Below are 18,340 nucleotides of genomic sequence, written 5' to 3' on the forward strand. Positions count from 1 at the left end.
TGTTATTTTGTATGTATGTTGGGGGGAGGAGTGTCTGTGTAATGTAATTCACTTAAAATACATTAAAAGGATGTAGCCAAAGTGACATTTTGGCTCATAAGCAAGGCAAGGTTTCTGAAGACCCTTTTTTTAAAAAATATATTTTATTGATTTTTTACAGAGAGGATGGGAGAGGGATAGAGAGTTAGAAACATCGATGAGAGAGAAACATTTATCAGATCAACATCCCACACACCCCCTACTGGGGATGTGCCCACAACCAAGGTACATGCCCTTGACCTGGGACCCTTCAGTCTGCAGGCCAATGCTCTATCCATTAAGCCAAACCGGTTAGGGCCACTTAAAGCACTTTTAGAAATTGGCACTAAGTTACTTATACTCCTTTATTTCCAAGTTGTATCAGAGCTTAGCTATAGATACTTGGGTTAGAAGAATGGAGTGGTGACCTTGAAATTTTTTGTAAATGAGAGAAAAGTAATAACTACTCATTAAAAAAAAAAACATTGGCAGGTACAGAAAAGTAAAACAAAGGAAAAAGAAGTCATATCATGACAGCCTAAACACATTCAATGTTAAAACTTTGGTACGTGTCTTTTCTTTCCATGTATAGGTTTGTCAGTTTAAAAAATAAAATGATCCTAGCCCTAGCTGGTTTGGCTCAATGGGTAGAGTGTTGACCCACTATCTGCAAGGGCCCAGGTTCGATTTCGGTCAAGGGCACATGCCTAGGTTGAGGGCTCAATCCCCAGTGTGGAGCATTCAGGAGGCAGCCGATGAATGATTCTCTCATCATTGATGTTTCTATCTCTCCCTCTCCCTTCCTCTCTAAAATGAATACAAATATATTTTAAAAAATAAATAAAAATAAAAAACGATCCTAACTGGCCCTGGCTGGTGTTTCTCAGTGGTTAGAGTGTCAGCCTGTGCACTGAAGTGTTCAGTTCCTGGTCAAACGTTGCAGATTGGATCCCCAGCCCCAGTCAGGGCACGTGTGGGAGGCAACTGACCAATGTGTTTCTCACATAGATGTTTCTCTCTTTCTCTCCCCTCTTCCTCTCCCCCATCCTTTTCACTCTCTTAAAATAAATAAATAAATAATGGAGCTTAGCCAGTGTAGCTCAGTGGTTGAGCATTGACCAATGAACCAGAAGGTCACAGTTTGATTCCCAGTCAGGGTGCATGCCCAGGTTGCGGGTTCTATCCTCAGTGAGAGGTGTGCAGGAGGCAGCCAATCAATGATTCTCTCTCATCATTGATTTTTTTTGGTCTGTTTTTGTTAATCCTCACCCGAGGAGATTTTTCCATTGATTTTTTTTAAGAGAGTGGAAGGGAGAGGGAGAGACACAGAGAGAAACACTGATGGGAGAGAGGCACATGTGTCTTGGTTGCGGGCACATCCCCAGTGGGGTGTGTGCAGGAGGCAGCTGATCAATGCTTCTCTCTCATCGATGTTTCTGGCTCTCTATTCCTCTCCCTTCTTCTCTGTAAAAAATCAATAAAATATATTTTAAAAAAATCAATGGGAAAAATATCCTTGGATGAGAATTAACAACAAAAAATAAAATAAAATAATCCTAACTGTACCATATACCATTATTATACTTTTTATTAAGCTTTTTCACAAAACATTTTATCATTTTTCATGTTATCTATATATATAAAAGCCTAATATGCAAATTGTCCCCATGGGAGTTCCACTGGGATACCGATTGCTTGCTATGACTTGTGCCGACCACCAGGGGGTGGTTCAGAATGAAGGAAGGTCCTGGCTGACAGCTGGAAGGCTCTGATCAGCCCTGATTGCCAGCCAGGCCTCGGGACCCTACTCATGCACGCATTTCATGCATCAGACCTCTAGTTATGATATACTTTAAAATATTTTTATTAATTTCAGAGAGGGAGGGAGAGGGAGAGAGAGATAGAAACATCAATGATGGGAGAGAATCATTGATTGGCTGCCTCCTGCATGCCCCCTACTGGGAACCAAGCCTGAAACCCTGGTATCTGCCCTGACCAGGAATCCAAATCTGACCTCCTGGTTCATAGGTCAACACTCAACTACTGAGTCACACCAGCCCAGCTATAATAAACTTTTTTGTAAGCACCATTTTATTATTTTTATTTTTTAAAATGGCGGTATAGTTCTTGATTAGATGTATGTGCCATAGTTAAATCATGACTCTTGGACATTTTGCCATTTCTAATTTTTTTGCTCTCATAATAATACTGTGATGAATATTATAAATAAAACTAGCACACTTTGAAATACTTAATGTTTTCTTTAGATTCCTGTGTATGGAATGACTGAATCAAAGAGTAAAGAACATTTCTTTTTTAATATATTTTATTGATTTTTTACAGAGAGGAAGGGAGAGGGATAGAGAGTTAGAAACATTGATGAGTGAGGAACATCGATCAGCTGCCTCCTGCACACTTCCTGCTGGGGATGTGCCCGAAACCAAGATACATGCCCTTGACCGGAATTGAACCTGGGACCTTTTAGTCCATAGGCCGATGCTCTATCCACTGAGCCAAACCAGCTAGGGCAAGAACATTTCTTTATTAAAAAATATTTTTATTGATTTCAGAGAGGATAGAAAAATCAGTGACAGAGAGAATCATTGATTGGCTGCCTCCTGCATGCCCCCTACTGAGGATGGAGCCCACAACCTGGGTATGTGCCCTTGACTGGAATCGAGCCCAGGACTTTGCAGTCTGCAGGCCACTGTTTTATCCACTGAGCAAAACCGGCCAAGGCAGAACATTTTTAATAATCTACACTAATAAAAGAGGAAGATGCAAATTGACTGTACCTTCATGACGCCCACCAGCCAATCAGGAGCAACTATGCAAATTAACCCCAAAAAGGTGGTGGGTTAATTTGCATACGCAGGTGCCTAGTGGCTGGGGTGGGGCAGGACGCGTGCCATGTCACCATGGTGATGATACAGGCGTTCCACATCGCCCCAGCTGCTCTGGGCCTCTGAGCAGCATGGGAAGGTGGAAGGGCGGCTCCGGGCCGAGTGAAGGAGGAAAGGAGGCTCTGGCCGGAGCGAAGGCAGTGCCAGCAGCCAGGGGAAGGAAGGCCCATTCTTGCATGAATCTTTGTGCATTGGGCCTCTAGTCCTTTATAATAAAAGCCTAATATGCTAAGTGTCCGGTTGACTGGTTGGCTGTTCAACCAATCAAAGTGTTATATGCTAATGATATGCTAAGGCTGCTCAACCACTCGCTATGATATGCACTGACCACCAGGGGGCAGACAGTAGACCAGTTGACCAGTCGCTATGACATGCACGGACCACCAAGGGGCAGACGCTCTGATTGGTGGGTTAACTTGCTGCTGGGGTTTGGCCAATTGAAACTGAGCAAGATGGACTGGACATGCCCTGGAGCCCTCCTGCGGTCCCTCCCTGGCTGGCCAACCTCCCGTGTCCCTCCCCGGCCCTGATTGTGCACCAGTGGGGTCCCTCAGCCTGGCCTGTGCTCTCTTACAATCCGGGACCCCTTGGGGATGTTGGAGAGCCAGTTTGGGCCCTATCCCGCAGGCCAGGGCGAGGGACCCCACTGGTACACGAATTTGTGTACTGAGCCTCTAGTTTAATACATAATGCCAAGCTGTTTTCCAAATGCATTGCACCTTTTGTCCTCATGCTAGCAACAAACCGTTTCCAGGTCTAAGTGTTACCAATTTAGCAAGGATTTAAAAAAATGATAGGCAATAAATGATATATCTTTGCTATTTTTATTTGTATTTCTTTGATTTCAACTGAAATTGAACATTTTTTCATATTTTTCTTTTTTATGGCATGCCAGTTTACATCCTTTTGTCCATTTATTTATCAGGGTCTTAGTGTTTTTCTCACTGGTTCATCTGTGTCTTAACCAGTTAACTACCATGATATTTTGAGTTTAATTAAAAAAGTTCCACCGCTTGTGTCTATAGACATTTATGACATACAAGTGATTAATATAGGGAAGATTTTAGGTCACTGTCTAAGTTTTCTTGACTTGGAAACTTCATTATTATTATTATGTTTAAAAAGTATATATATTTTTTAAATACATGGCAAATAACAGATTTTTTAAAAAATATATTTTATTGAGTTTTTACAGAGAGGAAGGGAGAGAGATAGAGAGTTAGAAACATCGATGAAAGAGAAACATCGATCAGCTGCTTCCTGCACATCTCCTACTGGGGATGTGCCCGCAACCCAGGTACATGCCCTTGACCGGAATCGAACCTGGGACCTTTCAGTCCGCAGGCCGACGCTCTATCCACTGAGCCAAACCGGTTTCGGCGTTTAAAAAGTATTTTTATTGACTTCAGAGAAGAAGGAAGAGGGAGAGAGAGATAGAAACATCAATGATGAGAAAGAATCATTGATCAGCTGTCTCCTGCTCGCCCCTACTGGGGATCAAGCCTGCAACCTGGGCGTGTGCCCTTGATGGGATCGAACCCAGGACCTTTCAGTCTGCAGGTCAGTGCTCCATCCACTGGGCCAAACTAGCTAGGGCTGACCTGGAAACTTTATTTTATTTTATTTTTTTTTTGACCTGGAAACTTTAAATAAAAGAGATTTCTTCTCATATTCCAGGAATATGGGAGAAGGACAGGGTGGCTTCTCAAGTTCACTTAACAATATCTTTATATCTTTGTGTCCTTAATTTATTTAGTAAAGTTCTACAGATTAATTTTTTTCTAGTCATCAATTACAATTTCCTTTCCATCGCATTAATTTGTTCTATGGTGTTTTCCCGTCTTTTTTCCTCACTTCTTCCTCACTGCTATGCCAATTGACTTTTACCTAATATTTCATACTCATTTCAGTCTTTTGAGGAGGCTGTTGCATCATGAAGAAGTTGCTCTTGCACCCTTATCCTTTTTCCAGCTTGTCATCTCCTTACTTCTAATTGGTTGGTTTAGGCTAATGTCCTACATGTTCCCTTAATTTAGTTTGACTTTGAGGTTGAGAGCTGCTCGATGATGCATTTTTACAGCCACAGGCAGAAATGAAATACCTTGAGAAGAAAAGATCTCAAGGCAGGATAACCTTCTTTGAAATGAATCAAGAAAAACCCTGGGTTTCCTCTACAATCCATTCTGTCTTTACTTATGGAGGCAAGAGAATCTCATTGTCTTATTTTATCAAAAGCGTGAAACCTATCATTCAGCTCATCCCCAGCTTTCTCTTCACTATTCTGGTCCTGTCTGACTTCTCTCATTTTCTGTGTCCTCACATGTGATTGTGGATGGGAGAGATGACTCATCCTAACAGCTGTATCTTTTCTGGCTGTTTTCCTTCTGTAGAAGCCCTTTTTCCTGTCTCGGACTGTGCTCACAGGACTGGCGGATGCCAAATGGACCGTGGAGCATGATGCCATGCTGGAACACTTTGCCCAGGACCCGACAGAGCCCATCCTTACCATCTTCATTGACCCTATTTTGGGGCTGAAGCTAGAAATGGGCATGCCTGTACAGGTGGGTACTCCGCTTCCTCCGCTTCCAAGGTGGTCTTCCGGGAGCTGAGGGTTCCGCGTGTCTCTGTCATCTGTGCCCAAGTTCTGTGCCACAGAGAGGAACGAAGCAGGCTTTTGCTTTTGGTGATCTCGTGGTCCAGTGGGAAAGACAGACAGATAAGAAGTAGTCACAACAGATTATGATGCATGAGCAAAACTAGAGGAGCCTTATGGGAGCAACTAATGTGGCCAGTGATGCTGGCAAGGCTTGGTGATGGAGGTGGCATTTGAGTTGGGGATGCAGCATAAGTAGGATTTCATGGAGGCTGGGTAAGACCTGTGTCAGTAAAGACCACTTTATGTGCAAAGAAAAGAGGAGTTGTGGGAGATGATACTGAAGTTGGGGTCAGCTTGTGAAGGCCCTTGTATGTTATGCAAAGAATTTGGCTTCTATCCCAGAGGGACATATCGAAGGCGTCCATGGATTAGATATATACGTATTTCAACAAGGTGGGGGATACATTAGGGAAGGTAAACCATGGATAGGGAGACAGTTAAAAGACATACAGTGGGGCCTTGACTTACGAGTGTCCCGACTAACGAGTTTTTTGAGATACCAGCTGTCTCTTGGCCGATTTTTTTGCATTGAGTCGACAGAGTAATTTGAGTTAACGAGCTCAGTCTCGGAACGAATTAAACTCTCAAGGCCCCACTGTATAGTAAAGTGTTAGTGGTAGAATCTGGGTGGTAGGTGTACAGGTCATTATTATAAAATTCTTTTAACTTTGTTATATGCTTGAAAAAATTTGAAATAAAATGTTGGAAAAGAAAAAGGCTATTGCTTTGCTGTTATTGCCAGTACACATACAAAAATAACAATGATAATGAAGATGAGCATGATCCTGTATAATGACACAATTTGTGAAACATATTAAATGTAAACACAGGCTATTGATTTCTCTTATATATTGGCAATAATCATTTACAAAACATGATGAAAAAATATTTTATTCATAAAAGGGACAAAAATTTGCAAAATATATGTAGGATTTATATGAAAGAAAACACCTTTGCTGAAGGCCATGAAAGAAGATTTGGATATGGTGAGGTATACCCTGTTTCTGAGTGGGAATTTTAATATTATATTAAGATCATTCCATCTAAGAAATGTACTATTTTAATGCAATCCAATCAAAGTGCCACAGTCCTTAGATACCTCGTGTAAAGGATTTAAAAATATATCCAGAAAAATGCATGAATGCAACAAAGAAAATGATGAAGGAAAGTATTGGAGGAGACTCGTGAAAATGAAAGTCTTTTATTAAGCTACAGTAATTAAAAACAGTTGTACTGGGACAGGAATTATATAAGCTACAGTAAAGAAACATAGAGAGTACAGAGCCATATATGTAAGCATTTTCTACAAAAATGGCATTTAAAATCTGTGGGAAGGATGAATTATTCAGTGAATGGAATTGGGAAACACGAAAAACAACATTTTTCCATTAAAAGGTCTACTTAGCTGCCCTGTCAGCGGCTCAGAGGTTGAGTATCAACCCACAAACCAGGAAGTCACTGGTTCAATTCCTCGTCAGGGCACATGCGGGCTCTATCCCCAATAGAGGGTGTGCAGGAGGCAGCTGATCATTGATCCTCTCTCATCATTGATGTTTCTATCTCTCTCCCTCCCTTTCTCTGAAATCAATAAAAACATTAAAAAAAGAAAAAAAGATCTCCTTAACTGAAGGGAGGGGGAAATGTGGAAATATTGGTCAAATAGGACAGGGTTTCTGACACCAAAAACAAAGGGCATAAAAGCAAAAATAAAAATAAGTGGAACTACATCAAACTGAAAAGCTTCTGCACAGTGAAGGAAAACAACATGAAAAGAAAACCTAAGGTAGGAGAAAATATTTGCAAGTCATAAATCAGTTAAGAGGTTATTATTCAAAAAATATGAAGAACTCATATAACTTAGTAGCAAAATGACAATCTAAGATATGGGCAGAAGAACTGAAAAGATGTTTTTCCGAAGAAGGCAAACAAATGGCCAACAGGTACATGAAAAGATGCTCAACATCACTAATCATTAGGAAATGAATATCAAAACCACCATCACCTCACACCTTTTAGAATGGGTATCATCAAAAAGACAAGAAATAACAAATGTGCATGAGGATGTGAAAAAAGGGAACCCTTATGCATTGTCGTTGGGAATGTAAATTGGTGCAGCCACTATGGAAAATAGTATGGAATTTCCTCAAAAATTTTAAAGTAGAACTACCATATGATCCAGCAGTTCCTCTTTTGGGTATATATCTGAAGGAAAAGAAATCAGTTTCTCGAAGTAATATCTGAACCCTCATGTTAAATGTAGCATTATTTATAATAGCTAAGACATGGAAATAGCCTAAGCAAACACTGATGGAGGGGATACACACACACACACACACACACACACACACTAGAGGCCCAGTGCACAAAATTCATGCACTTGCTGGGGGAGGGGGAGGGGTCCCTCAGCCCAGCCTGTACCCTCTCACAGTCTGGGAGCCTTTGGGGGATGTCCAACTGCCACGGAGGTGAGAGAGGCTCCCGGAGCTCACTGACTACCAGGGGGCAGCTCCTGCGTTGAGCGTCTACCTCCTGGTGGTCAGTGCGTGTCATAGTGACTGGTTGTTCTGCTGTTCTGTCGATTTGCATATTAGCCTTTTATTATATAGGATTCATACAAGCTTACACACTGGAATATTATTCAGCAATGAGAAAGAAGGAAAATTGTGCCATTTGCAACAATATGGATGGGCATGAAGGTTGTTATGCTAAGTGAAATAAGTCAGACAAAGATAAATATTATATGATCTCACTTATATGTGGAATCTAGGGGGAAAAACTCATTGAAACAGATTACAGATTTGTAGTTGCCAAAGTAATGTTATAGGTCAGTTTTATCAAAATAAAACTGGGGCAGGGGAGGGTACAAAGTTTCAAGATCTAGTATACAGCATGGTAACTATGGCTAATAATACTGTGTTGTGTACTTGAATTTCGCTAAGAGAGCAAATATTTTCTTTTAATTTTTCTTTTATTTATTTTTAGAGAAAGAGATAGAAACAGTGATTTGTTGTTCCACTTAGTCATGCATTCATTGGTTGATTCTTGTATATGCTCTGACCCGGGATCAAACCTGCAACCTTACTGTATTGGGGATAACACTCTAACCAATCGAGCTACCTGGCCAGGGCTAAGAGGGCAAATCTTAAGTGTTCTAACCAAAAAAATAAAAGAAAAATAAAATGGTAACTATGTGAGATGATGGACATGTTAATTAGCTGGATTGTGATGATCATTTCACAATGTGTAGACATATCAAAACATCAAGTTGCACACCTTAAATGCATATAATTTTTATTTGTCAAATATGCCTCACGATAGCTGAAAAAATATATTTAGCATATTGAAATACATTCCAAATAGGTCATAGACTTAATTATGTTTTCCTGGGTTAAGATGGCCAATTGAAATGTCCTTAAAATTTATTACCATTGAATACTTGATAACTTGAGCAAAAAGTAAAATCAGAAAAGAAAAAAAAACACAGAAAAAAGAAAAAACCACCCAAAGAACCCTCCTTTAAAAAAACAAAAATGACAGCCACAAAAACTTAGTTCATTAAGAAATAAACCAAATGAAGAGCTCAGGAATGGAGAATCTGTGAACATTCAGTTCATTTACATAAAGAACTAATACTAAGTAAGCATGGGAATTATGGTTATGCTATAGAATGTGAATGTTATCAACTTGGACAAGGTAAAGATAACACTGGAACAAAAATTGCAAAGTGGTGAGAAAATGAGAGGGAGTATAAGAATGTCAATGTTCTTATCTTTCAAAGCGTTAAGTCAATAGAATTTAAAATAGAAAGATAGTGAGAAAACTAAACTCGGTATTTTTCATAATCTCTCATAACCTTAGTAAGAGGTCTTTTATGAAGAAATCTCTCTTATAGGTAAAGAAAGACTTATCTAAAGATGATCAAGTCCTTTATTTATATTCACATTATTAAATTTAATACTTTAAAAAGTATCATGATCCTGTTTGAAATAACTTCTGTTTTTCTATGTTATATAACTATAGAAAGATGTTTAGAATACTGTTTTTTCCCCCAGTGTTAACAGCATTGCTTGGGTGGTGGAATTTCAGATGACATTTTAATTTTATGCAGTGTTTTAACGTTATGCATTATTTCAGTTATTTATAATTAGCCAATTATTTAACAAAAATAATAGTAGTTAAGCTTTTAAAAAAATAGACACAAAACCCTGGCCGGTGTGGCTCAGTAGTTAAAGTGTTGATCCTTGCACCGAAGGGTTGAAGGGTTGCAGGTTCGTTCCCCGGCCCCCAGTCCTGACATGTGTGGGAAGCAAACAGTCAATGTGTCTCTCTCACATCGGTGTTTCGCTCTCTCTCTCTCTCTCTCTCTCTCTCTCTCTCTCTCTCTCTCTCTCTCTCCTCTTCCCCCACCCTCTCCCTTCCACTCTCTAAAAATTAATGGAAAATATATCTTCTGGTGAAGATTAAAAAATAAATAGCAACTTTACTGCTTAAAAAAAGACACAAAATGTCCAAATTTAAGTCTAGGTATTGGGAAGATGGGCAATTGTTAATTTCTCATTTGTGCTTTATTTTGCAGTTTTACTACTTAAATTATGCCTGGCCTGGTCGCTTAGTTGGTCAGAGTGTCATCCCCATGCACCAAGGTTGTGGGTTTGATCTCTGGTCAGGACACATACAAGAGGCAACCAATGAATGCATAAATAAGTGGAACAACAAATTGATGCTTCTCTCTCCTTTCCTCTCTCTCTCAAATCAGTTAAAATTAAAAAATGTTAAATTATAACGAGCAGTTACAAAAACACTAACGGGGAAAAAAAGGTGAATCTGATCTTCAGGTGGGAATGAACTTTCTAAGCATGTAGAAGTCAGAAGCTTTAAAAAGTTTTGACTACATGAAAGTTATAAATTTCTGAATGCAAACAACAACAAAGACTCATCATAAACAAAATTGAAGGATAAATGAAAAATTGTCAGAAAAGTATATGTCACTGAAATAGAAAATCCTAGACAATTGTCTCTTTCTTCCAGCCTTTTTCCTTTCTGCTTTTCCTATATCTGAAAATGCTTTATTCTGTTCTATTCTTTTTATTCCATCCATCCATCCGTCCATCCATCCAACATTTATTGAACAACTATTATGAACTAGTCACTGTGGTAGGTTCTGGAGCCAAGTTGGACATAATATACAGTCCCTATCCGCAAAGTATGCTCTCTGCATTTCCTCCCTACGTCTCTGGGTGTGAACTCTATTATGTCCCTAAAAAGAGCAGGGAACACCTCATGACACATTTAGAGAAGGGCCAGGATGTGCTAAGGGAAAGTTACAAAGAACTCAGCCAGGCTTTCGTGACTGGAACCCCAGGTTCCTTTGGGTGTCAGGCTGGGCCTGGTGACTGAAGTCTGACCTATTCACTGTCTTTCATACAGACTCAGAACCAGATTATGTACTTCATCCGCCAAGCACCGGTTCCCATCACCCCACAAAACTTTGAGACGACCGTGCAGTTTGGGACAGTGCGGGGTGCCTACATCCCAGCCCTGCTTCGCCTCCTCAGTGGTGTCTATGCCCCTCAGATCTTTACAAACACCAGCTGGCCTGAGAGCATTCGAAATCATTTTGCTTCTCATCTGCACAGGTTCTTGGCCTGCCTGACAGGTGAGCAGAAAGGCTTGCGTGCCTAGGGCCCCACCAACAGTAGAGCTGATGAGGCAGGCCAGAGAGTCACCCTGAGCACCTATGTTGCTTGGCACAGAGTAGGTACTCAGTTCCGTATGTGTTTGTTGAATGAGTGAAACTGGGTGCAGAATGTGTCTTCCAACCCATACACAGATTTCTGCTGTAGAATGGTTAGCCAGACCTGCTCAAAACTTACAGTTGGAGATTTCCAAGAGTACATGTGGGGTAGGGGGAAATGTAGGTGCTGTGGGGGCAGAGAGGGTGTGCAAATATAGAAGAGTGTGTTGAGGGCATGGATCTTTGACTGTTTTATGACAACCTCTTATTATACCTCAGTGAAGTTTTCATCTTGCCTTCTGTTATTTTTCCTCTTGAGATATATAGATATCAATTTCTTCTGCCTGCTCTCCTGAAATGCATATACTTCATCAAACATGATTGGAACTGGGTGACATAAACTCACTCCTGTTTGTGAAGTTCTATGGTCTTATCCTTCCCGTAGATACTCGGTACAAACTGGAGGGGCACACTGTTCTCTACATCCCTGCAGAGGCCATGAACATGCAGCCTCAGGTGGTGTTTAAGGACAAAGAACTGGTGCAGCGGCTAGAGAGTGAGTGGCTGGCATTGCCAGTGTGTCGGGGACCCTAGCGGGGAGGAAAGGGGGCAGTCCAGATGGTGAGAAAGGAGTTGGGTGTGGAGGACTATGCAGGGGGCAGGGGAGAGGACATATGGGAGCAGTGTAGAGCAATGAAGAGATTTTGTATTCTCCCCTGAAGCCTCCATGATCCACTGGACCCGGCAGATAAAGGAGGTGCTCAGTGCCCAGGAGACTGTAGAGACAGGAGAAAACCTAGGTCCCTTGGAGGAGATTGAGTTCTGGCGCAACCGATGCATGGATCTGTCTGGCATCAGTTCACAGCTGGTGAAGGAGGGAGTGAAACACATCGAGTCCATCCTGCACCTTGCCAAGTCATCCTACCTGGCACCCTTTATGAAACTGGCCCAGCAGATCCAGGTTTGTGGGTGGATCAAAAGATGGAGGCTTAGCAGAAAGTGGACAGTGCTTGGGACAATATAGGGTGCTAAGATGAGGGAGCCATTGTAATCATCCACAGCAAAATAGATCAACCCAGTGTTTGCACTTGTATTTGTGGGAGAGTATAAAAGTAGTAGAACAAAAGGATGGTCCCAAAGAGCTTGTAGTTTAGCTAGGGAGACAACTAGTTAATCAACAAAAATACATTGAGTACCCTCTATGAACCCAACCCCTACGATCCAGTTGGAGAACAGAAGACTTACACAAAATAGGATTACTAGATGGCATGGGATTGAAGAGGAACCCATGTGGCTCAGCCAAGAGAGTTGCAAGATAAACACTTAAAACTAAATTGAATATAGCGTGGCAAGCTGATTACGTGAGCGTTGGGGACACAGAAGATCAATGTAATCTGTAGAATATGGAGATAGAAGACTTCTTCCCCTGGTGGAATTTTAAGCTAGGTATTAAGGGAATTGAACCATAGCCAGGTGGAGAAGTCTAAAATCCTGGTTGAGAACAGGGCAGTGAGGGGAACTATGGGGACAAATGGGAGTGATGTCTGGTTAGCTGATCAACAGCTACTATCTACTTTGTGCAGAGTGCTGAGTTTAACTGGAGAAACTAGAGGAACAGACAAAAAAACTAAGTTTGGGTAACTCTCAGTCTAGTGGGCAAGATGGGACTCACACATGAGCAAAGACCTAAAAATACTTTTGTAGAAACTGGTAAATGAATAAAAGTCAATATTAGTACCAGGTAGGGTTGGGTTAATTGGGAATGCTTCTCAGTGAAGGCAAGTCAGGATGGGGTTCAGATGGATAAAAAGTGCTTTAACCAGTTCTCTCCAGTGGATAAGTCTACACCTGGCTTCTCTCTCCGTCAGGATGGCTCTTGCCAAGCACAGTCAAACCTGACCTTTTTGTCAATCCTGAAGGAGCCTTACCAGGAATTGGCCTTCATGCGGCCCAAGGACATCTCTAACAAACTCCCTAAGTTGATCAGTCTCATCCGGATCATCTGGGTCAACTCTCCCCACTACAACACTCGGGAGAGACTGACCTCCCTCTTCCGAAAGGTATGTGTCTTCAGAGTTCCTGAAGAAGCTGGAATTCCTTTAACAGAAGATCTACGGTGCAAAGACAGTAAGGGCCACCCTTCAGGTCAGGAACCAAAGGTTTATGCCTGCGTCATCAATGTTAGTGATGCTCTGAGAGTTGGGGCCTGGGCCAGACATTTTGCTTCCATTCGGAAGCAGCCTAGGTGGGAAGAGGAGCTTTGAGAAGAGGAGCTGATGGAGAAGAGGGGAGGGAGGCAGGAAGACAGACTCCCAGGCTGAGTTTACAAGTGGGGAAGACCCTCTTCTTCTCATTTCCAAAGATGGAAGTTGCAGTGGGCGAGAGGTAGGTTTAGGAAGGAACACTGGCTTAATATATATATATATATACAGCCAGCCCCTACTGGGGATCGAGCTTGCAATCGCAACCTGGGCATATGCCCTGACCAGAATCGAACCAGTGACCTCCTGGCTCCTGGGCCAGTGCTCAACCACTGAGCCACACCTGGCTGGGCAGAAACACTGGCTTTTGAGGAGCAGGACCTGGCACATTTCATCTGGGATGGCAGAACCGAAGTGTGGGAAAACGCGGAATGCGGGCTGGGCAGTGCAGCTGTGAGGTGGGCTGAGGCAGGGAGGAAGATGAAACCAGAGGGGCTGTTCACCAGCAGTGGAGGACTTAGGCAAGATGGGTATCAGGAGTCAAATCAGGAAGTAGGAGGCTGAGATGTGAGGCACATCAGGGAGATTCAGAGAAGGGGGTGGGTGCAATTAATGCTGTGAACTGAGGCCGTTGGGACTCCTTCTGCAGATGAGCAATGAGATCATCCGCTTATGCTGTCATGCCATCTCCCTGGACCGCATCTTTGAGGGATATGTCTCTTCTAGCAAGGAGGACCTACAAGGCTGCATTTCCTGCTGTCATGCCTGGAAAGACCATTATCTGCGGGCCGTGCAAATGCATACCCAGTACGATGTGTCTCCTCTAACATTCTGTAGATTCCCCCCTTCATTCCTGTAGAGCAATCTTTTTTTTTCTGCCAAGGGCCTTTAAGATATTTATAATATCATTTACTAATATCATTTATTAATATAAATTTATGTTGCTGTGGAAACAACTCCCAGATTTGTTGAATTTTGAGTCCTGCCTGCGGTTGCCTTGGCAGGACCAGATCAAATGATTTCTTGGGCCTTATACAGCCCGCCGGCTGGACGCTCCCCTCTCCTGCTGTAGAGTGTAGATTCTGCCTTCTTTCACTTGCACTTATTTTTTTAAGTCTATGGATTATATTTTTCTAGACCTGTGAGTTTCTACATGGACCCAGGTTTTCTCTCTGAATACAGATATTCTGGCCCCGAAGCCTAGGTTCTTTCTCCTCGCTCTAATCACCTCTTCTCCCTGATTCCAGAAGTCCTCCCTGGCCTTTTCCTCCTTTCTTGGCCCTAAAGTCTGAAGTTCCATTACGTGTGAACCTTTTCCTAGAACCGAGGCACTTTGTCCCCTCGCTGGTAACTCTCACCTTGCATTTTCTCTCTCGGGGTTCAGGAAAGTTGCTTCTTGGGGTCTCATTTCTAAGTCTCCCCCTGAACCCAGGAACCCAGTTCTAGCTTTGCATGGGCAGGTTGATATCTAGTGTTCCTGCTTTTTGATTTGGTCTGTCTCTCTCCTAACACAGGTTCTCCAATCGGGGCTGGGTCCTGGACCAGACCAGCATATTTGCTCAGGTTGATGCTTTTGTGCAACGCTGCAAGGACCTTATTGAGGTGGGAAGACTGAGGGGAGGAAAATCAAAGCTAACCGCAGACACTCCAGAATTCCCACCCAGGAGTGGGGGAGCTGGGAAGATGCTAAACATAGAACTTAACCTCTTTGGCTCCTCCTGCATCTCTGTGTGCCCTACCACCACCCCATCCTTTTAGACTTTTGCCTGTTATCACCGCCTTAGTATCTCCTATTCCATTCTGCAGCCAAAATCTACCCTACTAGCCCCTTGCATCTGGTTGATCCTCTTTAGTTTTTAGACATTTTAAGTTAAATCAAAGGGCACAGGACTTACAAGTTCAGAAAGGAGAGCAGGAATTCTGACGTTGACTTTTTTTTAGGTATGTGACTGTCAGTACCATTTTGCTCGCTGGGTGGATGGCAAGCAAGGTCCCCTTCCTTGCTTCTTTGGCGTCCAGGGGCCTCAGATTACACGGAACTTGCTTGAGATTGAGGATATTTTTTATAAAAATCTGCACATGTTGCGAGCTGTTCGCGGGGGCATCCTGGATGTCAAGAACACCTCTTGGCATGAAGACTACAATCGGTGAGGGAACCACAGGCTGACTGCACAGACAAGGGGAAGGAGGTTGGGGGGCCAGGATTAGGAGGAGTGGCGAGGGCGTACAAAGGAAAGTGTGGAGGTGACACATCAGGGAAAGGGAGGCAGGATCGAATGCAAGGAAGGAGTATCTGCTGAGATGAAGGGTTCCAGGGGAGCCTTTCGGGGCTGGAAGCCCACTTCTGCCACGTACTAGATATGTGATTGGGCAAATGACTCTACCCGTTAGAGCCTCTGTTCCCTCGTCTACGAACTCAGGTTAGTGATCGGACCTATCTCATTGCCTTGTTTTAAGGAATAAGTGGATTAATTCATGTAAAGCACTTAGTGCCTGGCACGTGGGGAGATCTTAGTACATAACACAGGATTCGTACTCAGGGGTGTACCTGGGGGCAGGTGAAGGCACCCACCTTTCAACATGCTTCTCTGATGATGCAGTTTCCGTGCTGGAGTCAAGGACCTGGAGGTGATGACCCAGAACTTGATCACCTCTGCCTTCGAGTTAGTTCGAGACGTAGAGCATGGAGTGCTGCTGCTGGATACCTTCCACAGGCTGGCAACCCGTGAGGTGTCACTGCCCGCCTGCTTCCTCCACCCCTTGTTCTCTTGTGCTTTCCCTCAGTTCCTCATGAGCCTTCCAGACACCATCCCGCCTCCATTCATGCTCTTTCCTGTGTCCTAAATTGCCATGTTCTCTCTTCTTCCTTCTGTGCCCCTGGTTTCCAGATTGCTAAGGAGTGTGACCCGCAGCAGGGTGTAGCCTTCCTCTAGGGTGGGTAACTGGAGGAACCCATATCCCCAGGACATATTGTCAGCTTCTATCTCTTCTCCGTTAGGCTATCAAGCGAACATATGACAAGAAGGCGGTGGATCTCTACATGTTGTTTAATAGTGAACTGGCCCTCGTGAACCGTGAGCTGAACAGGAAATGGCCGTCCCTGGAGCCCTACATGGCCCAGTTTTCTGGACAGGCACACTGGGTGCGGATCCTGCGGCGTCGCATCGACAGGGTCATGAATGTAAGTGCCTGAACTTTGCTAAAACTTGTCCGCCATGAGTCGGTAGGGTTTGCAGGCTGTGCCACATACTGGGAGGGACCCGTCCAGAAATTCCCTAGTGAGTTTTCATGACCAGAGACTAAGTCTACCCAGGGGAGTGGCAGATGCAGCTCCGCGTGAGGCAGGCCATGGCCTTGGATTTGCAGCAATGGTGAGTCTGGTTGGTAGAACATGGGCATTTCTGTCAAGGTGGAGAGGAGGAACGGGGCCAGCATCTGAGAAGCTGGGCCACAAGAAGAGTAATTCAACCTCAAAATCCAGAGAACTGGATAGGTGAGACCCTTAAAGGACCTGTCTCCCTAAAACAGTGGTTCTCAACCTCTGGCTCTTTAAATACAGTTCCTCATGTTGTGACCCAACCATAAAATTATTTTCGTTGCTACTTCATAACTGTAATGTTGTACTGTTATGAATCATCATGTAAATATCTGATATGCAGGATGATCTTAGGCGACCCCTGTGAAAGGGTCGTTCGACCACCAAAGGGGTCGCGACCTACAGGTTGAGAACCGCTGCTGTAGAAGAATAGGCACAAAGAAACAGAAAAATAAAGCATAAACGTTTGGGGAATATAAATCTGAAGCTATCTACCTGCCATCATCTAATTGGTTCTGGGAGAGAATAAGGCAGCTTACAGACAATTGGAAGCTTCTTAAGAAGTGGTGGGCTCAGACTTTAGTGAGGAAGGGCCCTTACTGGTTTTCAATCTGATACCTCTTAAATCCTTCACCTCCTGTAATTTATTTTCTTGCCTCAGCTTTAAAAATATATATTTTTATTGATTTCAAAGAGGAAGGGAGAGGGAGAGAGAGATAGAAACATCAATGATGAGAGAGAATCATTGACCAGCTGCCTCCTACTTGCTCCTATGGGGATTGAGCCCGCAACTCGGGCATGTGCCCGTTACCGAAATCGAACCTGAGACCCTTCGGTCTGAGACTCTATCCACTGAGCCAAACCAGCTAGGGCCCAACTTTTTTCTTGAACTGAATGTTTGTGCTTCTATTTCTTTATTTTGACTCCATTTCTTCATCGTGCCTTGGTCTCGTCTTCTCACTCTTTTTTTTTGTTCCACCTTCCCACTAAATAAGTGATTTTTAACCTTTTCATCTCATGCCACACATAAACTAATTATTAAAATTCTGCGGAACACCAAAAAATGTATTTTTTGCTCATCTGCCAAAAAAAAGGTACAATTTTGATTTATTCACATTGGACGATTATTGTTGTATTGGCTGTTGTCATTTTTTTTAAAATATGGAACGCTTCACGAATTTGCATGTCATCCTTGCACAGGGGCTATGCTAATCTCTCTATCATTCCAATTTTAGTATATGTGCTGCCGAGGCGAGCACGGCTATTATCATTTTTTTTTTTTTTTAATTTAAATCTTTATTGTTCAGATTATTACATTTGCTTTCCAATTTGTATATGTGCTGCCGAGGCGAGCACGGCTATTATCATTTTTTTTTTTTTTAATTTAAATCTTTATTGTTCAGATTATTACATTTGTTCCTCTTTTTTCCCCCATAACTCCCCTCCTCCCAGTTCCCGCCCCACCCCCGCCCTCACTCCCCACCCACTGTCCTCATCCATAGGTGCACGAGA

The 18,340-nt window shown here is 42.9% G+C and overlaps 1 protein-coding gene across 1 annotated transcript in view; it reads left to right on the plus strand.

Annotated features, from left to right (window-relative positions):
- Nucleotides 1-18,340, plus strand: part of DNAH2 (dynein, axonemal, heavy chain 2) — a 101,113-nt gene that overhangs the window by 1,283 nt on the left and 81,490 nt on the right. The window contains exons 2-11 of the mRNA XM_015562576.1: nucleotides 5,312-5,482; nucleotides 11,005-11,233; nucleotides 11,757-11,867; nucleotides 12,034-12,272; nucleotides 13,180-13,371; nucleotides 14,162-14,319; nucleotides 15,027-15,114; nucleotides 15,454-15,659; nucleotides 16,113-16,242; nucleotides 16,511-16,693. Of these exons, the coding sequence (XP_015418062.1) occupies nucleotides 5,312-5,482; nucleotides 11,005-11,233; nucleotides 11,757-11,867; nucleotides 12,034-12,272; nucleotides 13,180-13,371; nucleotides 14,162-14,319; nucleotides 15,027-15,114; nucleotides 15,454-15,659; nucleotides 16,113-16,242; nucleotides 16,511-16,693 (1,707 nt within the window). The remainder of the gene's footprint in view (nucleotides 1-5,311; nucleotides 5,483-11,004; nucleotides 11,234-11,756; nucleotides 11,868-12,033; nucleotides 12,273-13,179; nucleotides 13,372-14,161; nucleotides 14,320-15,026; nucleotides 15,115-15,453; nucleotides 15,660-16,112; nucleotides 16,243-16,510; nucleotides 16,694-18,340) is intronic.

Source organism: Myotis davidii, unplaced genomic scaffold (assembly GCF_000327345.1).
Source record: "Myotis davidii unplaced genomic scaffold, ASM32734v1 scaffold37, whole genome shotgun sequence".
NCBI lineage: Eukaryota > Metazoa > Chordata > Mammalia > Chiroptera > Vespertilionidae > Myotis > Myotis davidii.